The sequence below is a fragment of the Cygnus atratus genome, chromosome 1, assembly GCF_013377495.2.
Source record: "Cygnus atratus isolate AKBS03 ecotype Queensland, Australia chromosome 1, CAtr_DNAZoo_HiC_assembly, whole genome shotgun sequence".
Classification (NCBI taxonomy): Eukaryota; Metazoa; Chordata; class Aves; order Anseriformes; family Anatidae; genus Cygnus; species Cygnus atratus.
This window is the reverse complement of record NC_066362.1, coordinates 7,924,187-7,937,475: the sequence shown is the minus strand read 5'-3', so window position 1 is coordinate 7,937,475 and position 13,289 is coordinate 7,924,187. Positions and strand designations below refer to the sequence as shown.

Sequence of the window (13,289 nt, the reverse complement as noted above, 5' to 3'; positions counted from 1 at the left end):
GGTGACCACTGGGTCAACATACCTCAGAACCAATGAAATAGAATTTAGGCTAGAAAACGTTGGCAGAGTACTTATCTGACAGTGCTTGAAATGAGATTTGCACAGGGAAGAGTTTGGCATGGACAGAAATATGGATGAAAAAGAATTACTGACTGTAAAAGTTCTGATTCCCTTCTCAGAAACCATTAAAATTCCCCCTAGGATGTTTATGCCAGCCAAGAAATGCATCCAGAACACAGCAGGTCAACGTAGAGTAGCAATCCCTGATAAGAAAAGACTTCAGAGGGAAAACAGATATTCAATACCCTCTCTCCAATGGTATTTACTAAGAGTTTTATGCCAAATGAACTCCAGCTTATGATGATGCATCATTAAATTCAGCCGCATGCAAACAGACAACTGTTTCTGGAGACACAAGCAATTTTTTGTGGACTCTTACCCTGTGTACCATCTGAAAACGTGCCCTGTGGGCAAGGAGTACAGGAAGACGAGGCATTGCTGTAAAAGCCGGGATTGCAGGGTGGACAATCCTTCCTCTCTCCAGAAGGAGGTAGAGTCAATGCATCAGGGAGATCCTCTCTGCAGATCTTGGGTTCAATCCATTTGTACATGATCTGAGTCTGGAAGAAGACACTGAGCTCACATGATGTGTTAGGCAGCTTTAGGGCTAGATGCACCAATCAAAGTCTCCTTTGTATATGAAATGAGGGTATTCCCAACATTTTATGCCAAACGCGGACCTTGCACAACAGGACAACAGAAGTGACTGGGTTCACAGGCAATTTCAAGATGTCAGGTCTTAAAGAGCAAAGCAAAAATATGAAGCTTAAAACAACTACTACAGTTCATTACTATTTATCGAATTGATTTTCCCATGAAAATGTTTCTGATGAACAACGGATTAGGAATTCTAACAACTCCATAAACAATCTCTGCATTTTGACCATACTAACCTTACATATAACTTCTCCACTATAAAATCCCTTTATCTGAAAGGTGTCTGTTAGCAGAGAACATCACAAGCTTTGCATTTTCTCCACACTGGCCTATACCTTGCAAAGAACTCAAGTTCTCACTGGTCATTTCCACCTACTGAGCAAATGCCAAGAACACACAGGAACAGTCCCAACTCTTCTCCAGTCCCCCCACATTACATTTATGAACACAAACGTGAGTCAGTCCTTAATGTTAGGTATTGCCTCTCCACCATCACCTCTCTTGGAGGTAACACGAGTTTTCTGACTTTAGGAAGAGGATGCGATGGATTACCCACAGAGTCGAGTTTCAAATTTTCGTCTGACTTTAGGCCTATCCCTCAAGGGGTTTAATATCTCAAAATGAAAATTAGCTGAGCTTCAGAGAAATCCAATTGGTAAAACTTTAACCTGGCCAGAGCTCCTGCTCTGGATTCTTCCACCCTTTGGTCCCAGAAGTGCAACTGGGAGCCCTTGAGACCAGAGGCATGAGTACAGAGCTTGGTGGGGGAGATTTTACTTCATGAATTTGATCGGTCCTTGCTGTCAGGGCCCTGAGCATATGGCCTTGTCACCCTGGGTGTTGAGCAGCTTGTGCTCAAGGCTAGCCCTCTGATAACACAGACCTGTTCAAGAATTATTGACCAGCTTTAAAGCTGTTCAAAAAAAAATAAAAATAAATAAAAATAATAGCTGGAAGAAGACTCAGACTCCTGAGAGCATCATTTAAGCTGAGGATATTACCAGTGGTCTCTGCCTGAGCTGTGTTGCAACCGTGCCTGTGCCAGGCCATGTACCCTGCTGATCCAGATCCTGACCATGCCTTGTGGATTTGATGTTCCAGCTTGACGTTTGTCCTGCCTCATCACTATGGATTTATTTGTCAGCATTGACTGAATCTGGCTGCTGGTGCTGGACCTACATTGATCACTTTGCTCAGGTACAATGGGACTGCTCCTTCTGTCAGAGTGACATCTCTCTCTGCACACTTTGCTGTACTCCTCGGCTCCCATCTCCTCGACCCTTGTTGATCAGCCTACCCTTGCTGTTCCCAAACACTTACAGGATTTTCTGGAGTATTACTGTCTACTTTAGCAGCATCAAGGGTACACAGCATTTAAAATAAAAAGGATCAGAAGCTAGCAAAGTACCTGTGTGGTTGCCCAGAGCCCAGACACACCATACACACTCATCAAGTAATCCTACTGTGGCTGAGCAGAGAGAAAGAGGTCAGAGAGTGCCCACAGCTACACAAGTGAGGGTTTCTAAGACCGGGGCTGAAGCAGCCAGCCTGGGATTTTTAAAGCAGAAGATGAGTGAAAATCAATAGGAGTCAAGTGCTTAAATCTCCCAAAGCCACTTCTACACATGAAGTGGGGACAGCAGGAGGCAGACAACAATCTGAAGTCCAGTGAAAAACCTGTCTGATTTTAGTAAGTCATGGATCAATACACCTTTAGGCTGGTGCTTTTCAGCCACTGTTCACCTGCAGATTGGCTGCAGAGTCAGGTCCTCTGATTGGACTGCATCAGTTGGAGAAAAGGCCAGGGAGCACCGCAAACCTTAACTGATTTCCAGAGATGCCAAGCACCAAGCAGACCTGAATATTCAGCCAGTATCTGTGCATCAATGACATGTTCTTATTCCAACCAGAAGATTCGGTACCTGGGGGTGTAGGAGTGAATACTGCTGCTAATTCCTCAAGTCATTGCAAGAAGTTAACAGAATCAGCGAGACAAGAACAGGTTGTAGAGCCTGCTAGCTCTGGGACTAAATTCACTGATGCTCTCCTTATTAAAGCACACTACCTCTCAGTTGCCATTTGGAACCAGATGACCAAGAGATCTCAAAATAGTCCACCCTGCCAGCAAGTTTTAGGCTAGCAACTCATGGGTGCTATGGATTTTGTCTACTTGCTGTCCCATCCAGATTTGAGAGAGATAGGAAAGGGAAGAAAAGAGGCAAAACAGGCCTGATCACATGCCCAACCACCTCTGAGCTTCACATCCCAGTAAGTGGGAGTTTCTTTGCCAAATTCCACCATGTGACTGCTGCAACAAAGGGCAGGAGAGCTTCAAATCCAGGCTGCTCCACCCGGAGATCCTCCTGTGAGAGACTCAGTAGACCTAAGACCCCTGAGTGAAACAACCCATTGAAAGGTCAGGCTTTTGGGGGCATGAGACAAGCACATTATCTGCAATTAGGCTCTGCTGCAGTACATGGGCACTCCCAGGCTACGTCTATACTGTTATTTAAACAGATCATAAAGTCTTCTTTTACACTGAAACCAAGCGGCATGGCACATATCAAACACTCTTCCACCCAAAATTGGTGTGGTCACATCCAGAGCTCCTGTGCCTTGCCAGCACATGAATTATGCCTGGGCATTGCTGGGGCAGGGCACATTGGCACAAGCCAAACGTTTGCCAGGAAAGATTTCTCAAAACAGAACAGTAAGGTCTATTCTGGGACAGCACTTCGGCCTGTGCTCCAACGCTGATTTTTTGTATGAGCACAGAGGCAACACCAGGGATCCAGTCAGACCAATCACAAGTGCAAGGAGCTTTGCATTTTACCACAGCATTTTTTGAAGCAGACCCAAGACAAGCAGATGCTTATAGATGGATAAATGCTGGAGAGAAAGCGACTAAAGGACATGCCCACAGCTCAGAGAGATTCAGTTCTGGAAGCAAAGTGGGAAAGTAATTGGGAAAGAAATTCCAAGCAAACCTTGTTTTCAAATCAAGATACCACAGAAAGCTCAAAGAGCTTATAAATAATCTCACACTTTCTACTTACTTTTCCTTCTTTATCACATGGGGTGTGGATCTGGAAAAAGTCTTTGCTTGTGCATGGAGGACGCTCTATACACACACTGGATCCCTCATCTAAAAACAAAGTGTGAGGAACAGGATGTTAAACTATCTGATGATCACTGGAAACAACTGTAATAAGCTTGAAATCTGGTGAGCAAAGTGAGTCAGCAGAAAAACACAAAAACAGAATGAAAAATTAAACTTTTAAATGGGGCCAACATGTACCTTCTTCTCAACTGCAGGGGAAACAAGGAAAATACCATTTTTATTATAATTATAATACAAGTATTATAAAATAATATAATAAATAATGTATTTTATATAATATATATTATAATATATATTATAATATATAATGATATATAATATATAATTATATAATATATTATGTTACATATAATATATTATAATACATATAATATATTATACAATACAATATAATATATAAAATATGTAATATATAATATATAAAAATATAAAAATATAATAATATAATATAAAATAAAAAACGAGGCTTATACTATCATTGTGACATTCAGTGAACCATTATAACCAGAGTCACCCTAACCCTTCATCTTCAAGCAGTAATTTTTGTAGGTTGTCCAAGCATGGAAATATTTCCTTACTGATAGAGAATGAAAACACTCTGACCCATTAGAAAATCCCTTACAAAACTGGCCCAATTTTTCCTTTCACCAGATATTTTTGCAAAATTCCTATTCCCATTATGAGCACAGGCACAGATTCCCCAAGCATTTTCTGTGAACTGTGAGAGCAGGTGCTATGGCTGGTAACTGATTCTTCAAGAACTTTCATATTAAACTGTTGCAAGAAAGAAAACTGAGGACGTTTTGACCATTAAGAATGGATATTGCCCATGTTGTGTCATAATCACCAGCTAACGACAGCTGGGAATACAAAGGACTTTAGGCACTAGAGATGCACCACATCTTCCAACCACAGAAGACGCAGGAATGGGACAGGAGAAGACTTAGGAATTAGATTCCTAGAAACACGAGCGTGAAGGCAGTGATGAAGCAAATACAGGAACTGCTAACCAGTAACACAAATTACCACAAGAGGGCACAACACGACTGTTATTTTCCTTCAGAAGATGTGTTCTTAGACTTCGGAAAAAGATCTCCGTTCCTTTGTGTCAGCATGTGTCCTTGGCCAAGATTGTGTGTGGCCCGTTATGTATAACGTGTCTGCAGGTTTTGGGAAACCCCATCTTCATTTCCACTTTTCATATCAACTGGAGACTAAACTTCATTTTTGGATAAAATAATTCTCACATCTGCACACAGAACCATGTGTTTCTTATGACCTTATGTACTCAGACTCTCCTGGGTTTGTTTATCCTATTTGATTTATGTACCTGCATAATAGATTTCTTCTTTACATTTGATGCACTCTTTAGCTCCTTTCTCAGAATAAGTATTTCTTGGACACTCTTGGCAGCCGGACGAGCCTGGTTTGTCGCTGAAGGTTCCAGGCTTGCATGGGAAGCATTCAGATGTATATGCAACTCCTGTAAGGTAAATTGCAGGTAAAACACTGAAATACAGAGAGGTATGCTCCATTACTACTGCCAATCTCCTTGTCTGGGAAAACCATCCAGCTGGATAGCACAGATTAAAAATCACAGACTTTCACCAATTTAAACACTCTGGTTTTACTCATTCTTGATTAATCTTTGCTCAATGAAGGTCTGACCTGTGAAAGTACCTTATATAGCAATCCAAGCTTGATTACACTTAGAAAGGGACCAAAAGAGCAATCCAAGATTAAATAAATTCATTAAGTAGTAATTCAACTACCATTGTTATGATAAATATGTCTATTTTTCACTGTCGAGAGGCTTACCAATAAACACGGTCTCTGTATATAACACATTACAGATAACTTGTTGCTTTCCTTTCTTTACGTGCTAACCCAGTCTTCTCCAGTAGATGGCATTATTTACCAGCTGAATTATTTTTTCAGCCTTTTCCCTGACTGAAGTTTTGATGCTCCTTTTGTGCTTTAAAGAGAAGGCAGGAGAGACAAGGGGACTAAAAAAGCCACTTCGGTGTTGATAGCACACCAGTAGAAAGAGCACTTTACAAACACTATGACAAAAGAGTGACATAACACCTAAAAGGCAAGTATCTCTTACCTTCAATTGTGATGTTTTTCACCAGAACTGGTTTTACCACCTTGGACCCCATGAGAATCCCTGTTGTTCTCCAGTATAATATATTACTACCTGATTTCAAAGTTACCTGCAACAATATGCATGACAGTTAGCAGGCATCCCCTCACCAAGGAATTATTTCTTACTTACATGACTCAGATTTTTTGCACCCAAGCAACGATCCTGGCTTTTCCTGAGCTGCTTAGTGAGTCAAGAAGTAATGGGGAGACACCCAGGCAGGTGCTGTAGAGACTTCTCTGAAGAGTGCCAAAGTGGGTGTAATAAAAAAAGTGTTTGACACCCCAGTTTAATGGGAAAAACACCAAAGCTGCTTTTGAACTTGTAAACAGAACTAGGAAAATCTGTTCCTGCCTGTATCCAGCTACCCCTGGCACTCAGGAGTGTTTACCTCTAGCTGAATATTCAAATGTAGTTTGTTTTTAAAGCCTTGAGATACACTTTTATAAACAAACTCAAAGGGGACAAAGATTTGAAAATCCAGGCTCCCAAGTGAGTTTTGTATATAGGAGCTTTGCCTAACACTACAATTTCATGAACACTAAGCCAGCACAAACCATGGATGTCCCAAGCCACAGCCCCATCCCTCCTGCTCGTTCCTGACCCTGAACAACAAAGGAGGCACAGGAAACCACCCAGTTTCCAGCTGCTTTGACCTACTTGTCTTCACAGCGTGGTTCAGCAAGCAGCTGCATGAGCCCGGGTGGTGGGTTGGTGGCACCGTGGCCAGGACAAGCAGGAAGAGGAAGGCAGGACTACTTTCAGTAGTGTGATGGTGCCTGCTGACTTCAACTCGCCTATATTACTACAGCATCATTCTACCCACTAAGAGCAGCAGGTTTACCAAGACCCTGCTTGGCCTATAAAGCTGTACCATATCTACTAGTACAAGATGCTCTCTGCCGACACAGCAATGCTGGCCTGAAGGTGCTCTGTCTTTGTATAACTACCCTTACACAAGAAGAGGGATAAACTCTACCAGTATAAGGGTCCAGCATATAAGGCAGTGCTGAGCAGCCCTGGCAGGGCTACAGTTTTTTTCATCTAGGATAGAGTCCAAATATTCAGCGAAGTAGAGACACAGCACATACTGTCCCCCACTCCCCAGACAACTACAATCCAGGGAAGCACTGAGAGCTGGATTACTGCAGGCAACAGCAGAAGTGGGACCACATTGATTCAAACTTCACCATTGTCCATGGTGTAGAGATACCTAACATTAGCTGTGGTGCAGCAGGACTAGCATGCTGAAAGCAGAGGCTGCAGCAACTGGAATGCTGGCGCCAGAGAAGCTGGCATGACTACATTTGCAGAACAGATAAAAGCCTCGAGGAGAGACAGAACAGCCATCACACCTGGTTCACATTTATATTTCAGCCAGGCATGCAAACAAACTTCATATCAGTGGACTTGCACTTGCACATCCCAGACAATGAGCTCAAATGGCACCATCTCCCATGCAGACACAGTCTACTTCTTTTGGTTCACCCAAGTCAATGGTCTGGCCTCAGATCTGCCTCTCAGTCCGTGCTAGTCACCCCTTCTGACACAGCTCTCCTGCCTCCCAATGTGACTCGTGCAGGGTTTGCACCTGAGCTAGCAGGCGCTGCCAGCCAGAGCTGGCTCGGGAACACAGTTTGTCCTCCAGGAAGATAAGCAGACAATGGAAAACAGAGAGCAGGCTGCTCTCTATGCCAATAAAAACCTTTTTATTCTGGCGTAATGTCATCTATGCTGGGCCATTGCTGGCATGGCTCTGGGAATTAGGGTATGATGGCCTAGTGGAAAACAGGCGTCAGCATGAGATAATAAGTCTACATGTGGTCTGTGCACCGAACAAGCTCAGCTGGCTGGGCTACCAGCCAGGGAAAGGGCTGCTGCTCCCAACGTGGACACACTTATGTTTGCCACAGGAGCCACCCTGGTGCTGCTAGCTTGCTTTTTAACAGGGTAAGTTCAAAAGCACAAGCTGGGTGCGTGCACTTGGGAATAAAACGCCAGTCCCACCTGCCTGCACATCACACACGTGCCCACCACTCGCAGCCTTGGCTGAGTGACAGGGAATAATCTCATGGCCTCACAAACAACTGTTGTAGAAGATTGCAGTTACAGTCATGCCGAGTGATTGTGGCATACGGATTTGCATGAATCTGTTTAGCCTTGTAAAGCACTCAATTCAGGGAAATCAATAGAAAATTTTGCATCTATATCATTTGCTTTGGGATCAGCCCCCTAGAGATCTTGGTAGCTTTGCCCATATTGCCAGCAAGCTGTGCTTCTTCACATGCATTCACAGGATATGATCCTTGTTTGTTCAGAGGAAGTCACAGGCATTTATAAATGGAAGGAAAAAAAAAAAGAAATAAAAAACTTTGCACACTTACAGAATGAGAGCCCCATTCCCCGTTGTCTGTCAGCTTCACCCACTTGTCTGCTGTAGACTCCATCTCTTTGCACTGGTCATTTTGTATCTGTTAGTTAAAACACAAGATAGTGATCACAATCAGATGCATCTCTCTGTCAGCATAATGACTGCTGGCAGGGAATGATAAGATTCAGCTTTGTTCCTGTTGTCTACATATTTAGGATGGCAGCTGCCTTATTTGTGGGGGGAAAAAAAAAAAAAAGGAAAAAACTTTCAAAACCTGTTAGCAGCTTACAGTGCCTCTGATGACAGCAGTCCTGATGCAGATGAAAAAAAGAGCAGGAGAAGCAGATCTCAACCTTGTCTTCTCATTGTCTGGTTAGATTTGGATGCTGAGCGTCTTGATGTGGCTGCTTCCTCCTTCTCCCAAGCCCACAAGACCCAGTTCTCTTAAACCTGGAGGCCCTGAGCCCCCAGATCAGGGGGGAGATAGGAGTGGACAGCCCAAGGCTAGAAGACAAACTTCTTTCTCCAACATGCTTTCAGGTGCAGCCAATATATACTACCTCTTTGGCTCCCTGCCTCCTGACCTCAGAGATGAGAGTGATGTTTTCCAGAGAAAGAGTATGTGCCATGGGGTCTGTTCTGGCAGAGGTACAAGGCCAGTTGTCCCTTGGCCAGGCCCAGTACAGCTCTACAGCTTCTCCTTACAGCAGGGTTTGACACTTGGCCTCAGAGCTTTCCACTCTTTTCTTCTCCTAGCTGTCTTCTCTGAAGATATAGTACCAATTCCCTTTGATGTATGAGCTCAATTACTCAGCCTTTATTCCAACAGGGAGAAAGGCCATTTCAATGCTTTGCACTGCAGTTCAGAACACCTGGGGTCAAGTCTCTTCCTGAAAGTTGCTCAACATCCTATCTGAAATAAGTCATGTAACCCCACATCTTCCAGAGCACCTGCACACTTAATTCCTACCCAGACCTACAGCCCGGGGGTGAAGAGCGGAGAAGAAGCACCTAAATAGGAGGCAGATCCCTGATTACGTTCCACAATCTCAGCCTCAACACCTTTGTGTCTGACTTCCTATCTGGAAAATGGTAATAAGATAGTCTATTCTCACAAGATGCAAAATGATTCAATGTGTAAAAAGAGTTTGGGAAGGGCAGTAAGGAAGGGCACAATCAATGGGTATCTAACAAGAAGCATCCACACTTCCTTCCACCATTTGAGAACATCTTGCTTGGCCTCAGACCAGTAGTGCAGGCACCTGTGCCTGGCAAAACTGAAAACTTCACCGTTTCCTGGCGATTTGCAATCCACTGCCACTGAAATGCCACTGTCCAAAGTTTCATAGAAACATAGAAAAGTTTGGGTTGGAAGGGACCGTAGAGGTCATCTAGTTCCAACCCTACTCTCCCCAACAACAGCTACTCTAGTCAACCTGTGCCAGGGCCTTACCACCCTCTGAGTAAAGAACCTCTTCCTAATATCAAATCTAAATCTACCGTCTTTTAGTTTAAAGCCATTCCCCCTTGTCCTAGCACCACACCCCCTGACACAGAGTCCATCCCAGCTTTCCTGAAGCCCCTTCAAGCCCTGGCCGGCCGCTGTGAGGTCTCCCCGGAGCCTTCTCTTCTCCAGGCTGAACACCCCCAGCTCCCTCAGCCTGGCTCCACAGCAGAGGGGCTCCAGCCTCTGATCATCCTCGTGGCCTCCTCTGGACTCGCTCTGATACATCCCTGTCCTTGTGCTGGGCCCCAGAGCTGAACGCAGGCTCCAGGTGGGGTCTGAGGAGAGCAGAGCAGAGGGGGACAATCCCCTCCCTGCCCTGCTGCCCACGCTGTGTTGGTGCAGCCCAGCACACGGTTGGCTTTCTGGGCTGCAGGCGCACATTGCCGGCTCGAGTTGAGCTTCTCCTTAACCCACTTCTCCTAAGAGTTGCTCTCTATCCATTCCTCACCCAGCCTGGATTTGGGTTTGGGATTGCCCGGGACCAGGTGCAGGACCTTGCACTCGGCCTTGTTAAACCCCATGAGGTTCGCACAGGCCCACCTCTCAGGCCTGTCAAGGTCTCTCTGCATGGTATCCCTTCTTCCAATTCATTCCATCCCTAAAGGATGATCAAAATCATCCTTAGATATATTTAAGTACAAAGATATGCTAAGGAAAAAAACAAATAAATAAATAAATAAGTAGGGCTTTTAGAGGAGTGTTAAATATGTAATACTGAGAACTACTGAGAGTTATTTATTTGGGCATTTCTATAAAGGTTATACAGGGCTGCACCACTCACTGATTCTTGAGAAGGGAATGACAAATTTAAGGAAGTGAATCACTGGGACACGGATAAAAATGATAATCAAAGAGCCATTTTCAAATCTAGCACTCAGAGAAAAAAATATATTCGCTCCTTTGCGGGAACAGATCAGTCATCCAGTAAAGCAACTGGAGCTAGGATTCATAATCCTGTTACATTCATCTGACAGCAGAAAGCATATTTGCTGCTTTCACCCTCTGAAGAAGGTGGAATAGTCTAATACAAAACTGAAATGGCTATATAATATTACCCGCACTGTCTGTTATCTAAGTGCGATAGATTGCAATGATGTAGCATTAGCGGGGTGCTTCCAACGCATTGTTTTTATTTTCTTTTCTCATCCTTACTAAGGATAAGGACACTTTGCACTTTTGTCAGAGCTTCAAGAAGCTTTTACCAACACCAGCTAAGACCTCACACTCCTGTGTGATAGCCTGAGCAGTGCTTTTCAGACAAAAAACAGAGCTCGCCAGACAGGGAGAGAAGCGGTAACAGAGACTGAAGATTTCCAGTCCTCTCCTGTCCTGAGCTGCCCTCCCATTAAGTCACTCTCTGTCCCAAACAGCAGGTCCAACACTGCCAGGAAAAGCAATGCAGCTCTTGGTGGGAACTTCCAAAGCATCTCAGCAGCTTGGGACACCTACACTGCACTACAGAGCCCAGTGCTGAGAACCCCCCAGCTCTCTGGACCCCAACCAATCCATCCACAAGGGCAGAACCAGGCTGCCTTTCCCGTTTGGGTCCCATCTGATCAGATCATTTCAGTAATTTGGATCCAGCGTGGTGTAAGCCCAGCCAGGCTCCTCCCATCCAGAGCTATGTAAATGGAGGAAAAAGCTGAGTTTGGTGTTCTTTTCTGGATTGAAATTTTACACTGTATGGTTGGATTCATCATATAAAAGGCCTTACAAAAAATTCAAAGAAGATGTTGTTGTCAATATACTGGTATTCAAAGAAGACAGAACCGGATTTCTTCAGGTGCACGGCGTAGATGAGAGAAACTGTACAATCATCCCTGTTCGACTCTATGTAATTCCCTCGGGGCGTCCACGAAGAGCTGATGAACGTAAACAAAACAAACCTCAGCTCAGATCACAGGCACCAAGGAAACATTTCTTACAGCACAATACAAAAACGTATTATTTAATAAAGAACCCAGAATCCCACAGTAGCTAAATGCAGTGGATTTGTTCTTGGGTTCCCATTTATTTTTCACTTTAAAATAATATTTATCATTAAATCTGTTCATGGGAAGAGATATGGTACTAGAAATTTAGAGCCCCAGCCTACTCAGTAAAGGTTTGTAATCAATAGGTCCAACATATTTTCAGTCATATCCAGAAACAGCCTCCTGCAACCACCATCAGTCTCTAAATAGGCTGTGAAAGTAACTTTTAGCCACATTTACTATACCATGACCCGAGAGCTTTCCAGCTACAAATAAGCACAGATCCGAGCTGGTCTTAGACTCACTAGCTGCTGATGAGTCCATGGAGACCATGATGACAGCAAAGAAATGGCTAAAAATGTTGCTTCCCAGCAACTCTTGCTTGCCATTACTAGGGCTGTTTGCCCTCTGGAGAGCTTAGGTAAATCATTAAGCTGGCTTTGTGCAGCTGAGAGGTACAAGGTAACCACAGTGGGGCTTTACATTGTCTGCAGCACTCTCTGTACCTATCCTTCCTGCTGCATTGTGTGGTTTTACACAGATTTTCACTTCTGATAGAGAAATATTTTCCTCTGTGTTTATGGAACTGAGCTTTGCCTAATGCCATTGCCTTTGCCAAACCCCAAATTTTGAGGACTCTGTTCCAAAGAGTCCGCACCACTTCACTTGTGGATCAAGGACGTTCTATAGCATAAATATAATTTAAATCACTCCCCAAAATCATGCAAGGCAGACCCCTTTGCTGGCTCGGCTGCAGGAGCCCTGTCCATGCCAACAACCCACCTCCAACCACACACACACTGCTGAGCAAAGACCTGTAGCACACGGGTGCAGGAGCTCTTTTTAAGCTGCCTCAAAGTTCACCCAAAGCAAGGTAACTCAGATGCACACAGCACTTCTTACTTGTTGCAGCTGTCAGCTTTATTCTCAGCTGAGCCAACTGCCGTGTCCATGAAAGTCGCCACGTTGGAGAATCCTGCTGGCAGCTCATCCCACTCATCAAACTTGATCCCGCTGCCCAGCGAGTAGGTCCCCTCGGCACATTTGCTGCACACCTGGTTCTTCATCTCCAGGTACTCGCCAGAGGCACAGGAGAAAGCTGGGGAGACAGACATTTCCAATGTATTAATGGAAGATATTAATCCCAATGAATTTCCATTAATTTTTTGCCATTTAATTAATTAAGAGTGAACTGACACTAACAGGAACCAAACGGGAATGTCCAAACCCCAGGAACACAACAGCTGAACTCCCAGCATGGCTTGTGAAATTCAGATGTTCCCCAGTGCCTGTTTTCTCACTGACGTGGTGGCACTGAAACCAAATCTCAGATGAGGGCTCCTGATTCACAGCTTGTCTGCATTGTCAAAACAAGATTTAGAAACGAAACCTCTACCCACAAACTGTGCTCAGAAGCAATTTGTGAAAATGAGGGCTTGTAATACAGTTCCCCT

At 44.2% G+C, this 13,289-nt stretch overlaps 1 protein-coding gene across 1 annotated transcript in view; it reads right to left on the bottom strand.

Annotated features, from left to right (window-relative positions):
* The window catches only part of ELAPOR2 (endosome-lysosome associated apoptosis and autophagy regulator family member 2), a 36,679-nt gene extending 23,762 nt beyond the window's left edge, over positions 1–12,917 (bottom strand). Inside the window, exons 1-7 of the mRNA XM_035549427.1 lie at positions 12,739–12,917; positions 11,577–11,724; positions 8,369–8,455; positions 5,949–6,054; positions 5,169–5,321; positions 3,774–3,862; positions 440–620 (exon numbers count right to left, since the gene is read on the bottom strand). Coding sequence (XP_035405320.1) covers positions 440–620; positions 3,774–3,862; positions 5,169–5,321; positions 5,949–6,054; positions 8,369–8,455; positions 11,577–11,724; positions 12,739–12,902 — 928 coding nt within the window. The 5' untranslated portion in view covers positions 12,903–12,917. The remainder of the gene's footprint in view (positions 1–439; positions 621–3,773; positions 3,863–5,168; positions 5,322–5,948; positions 6,055–8,368; positions 8,456–11,576; positions 11,725–12,738) is intronic.
* Between the last annotated feature and the right edge of the window lie 372 nt (positions 12,918–13,289).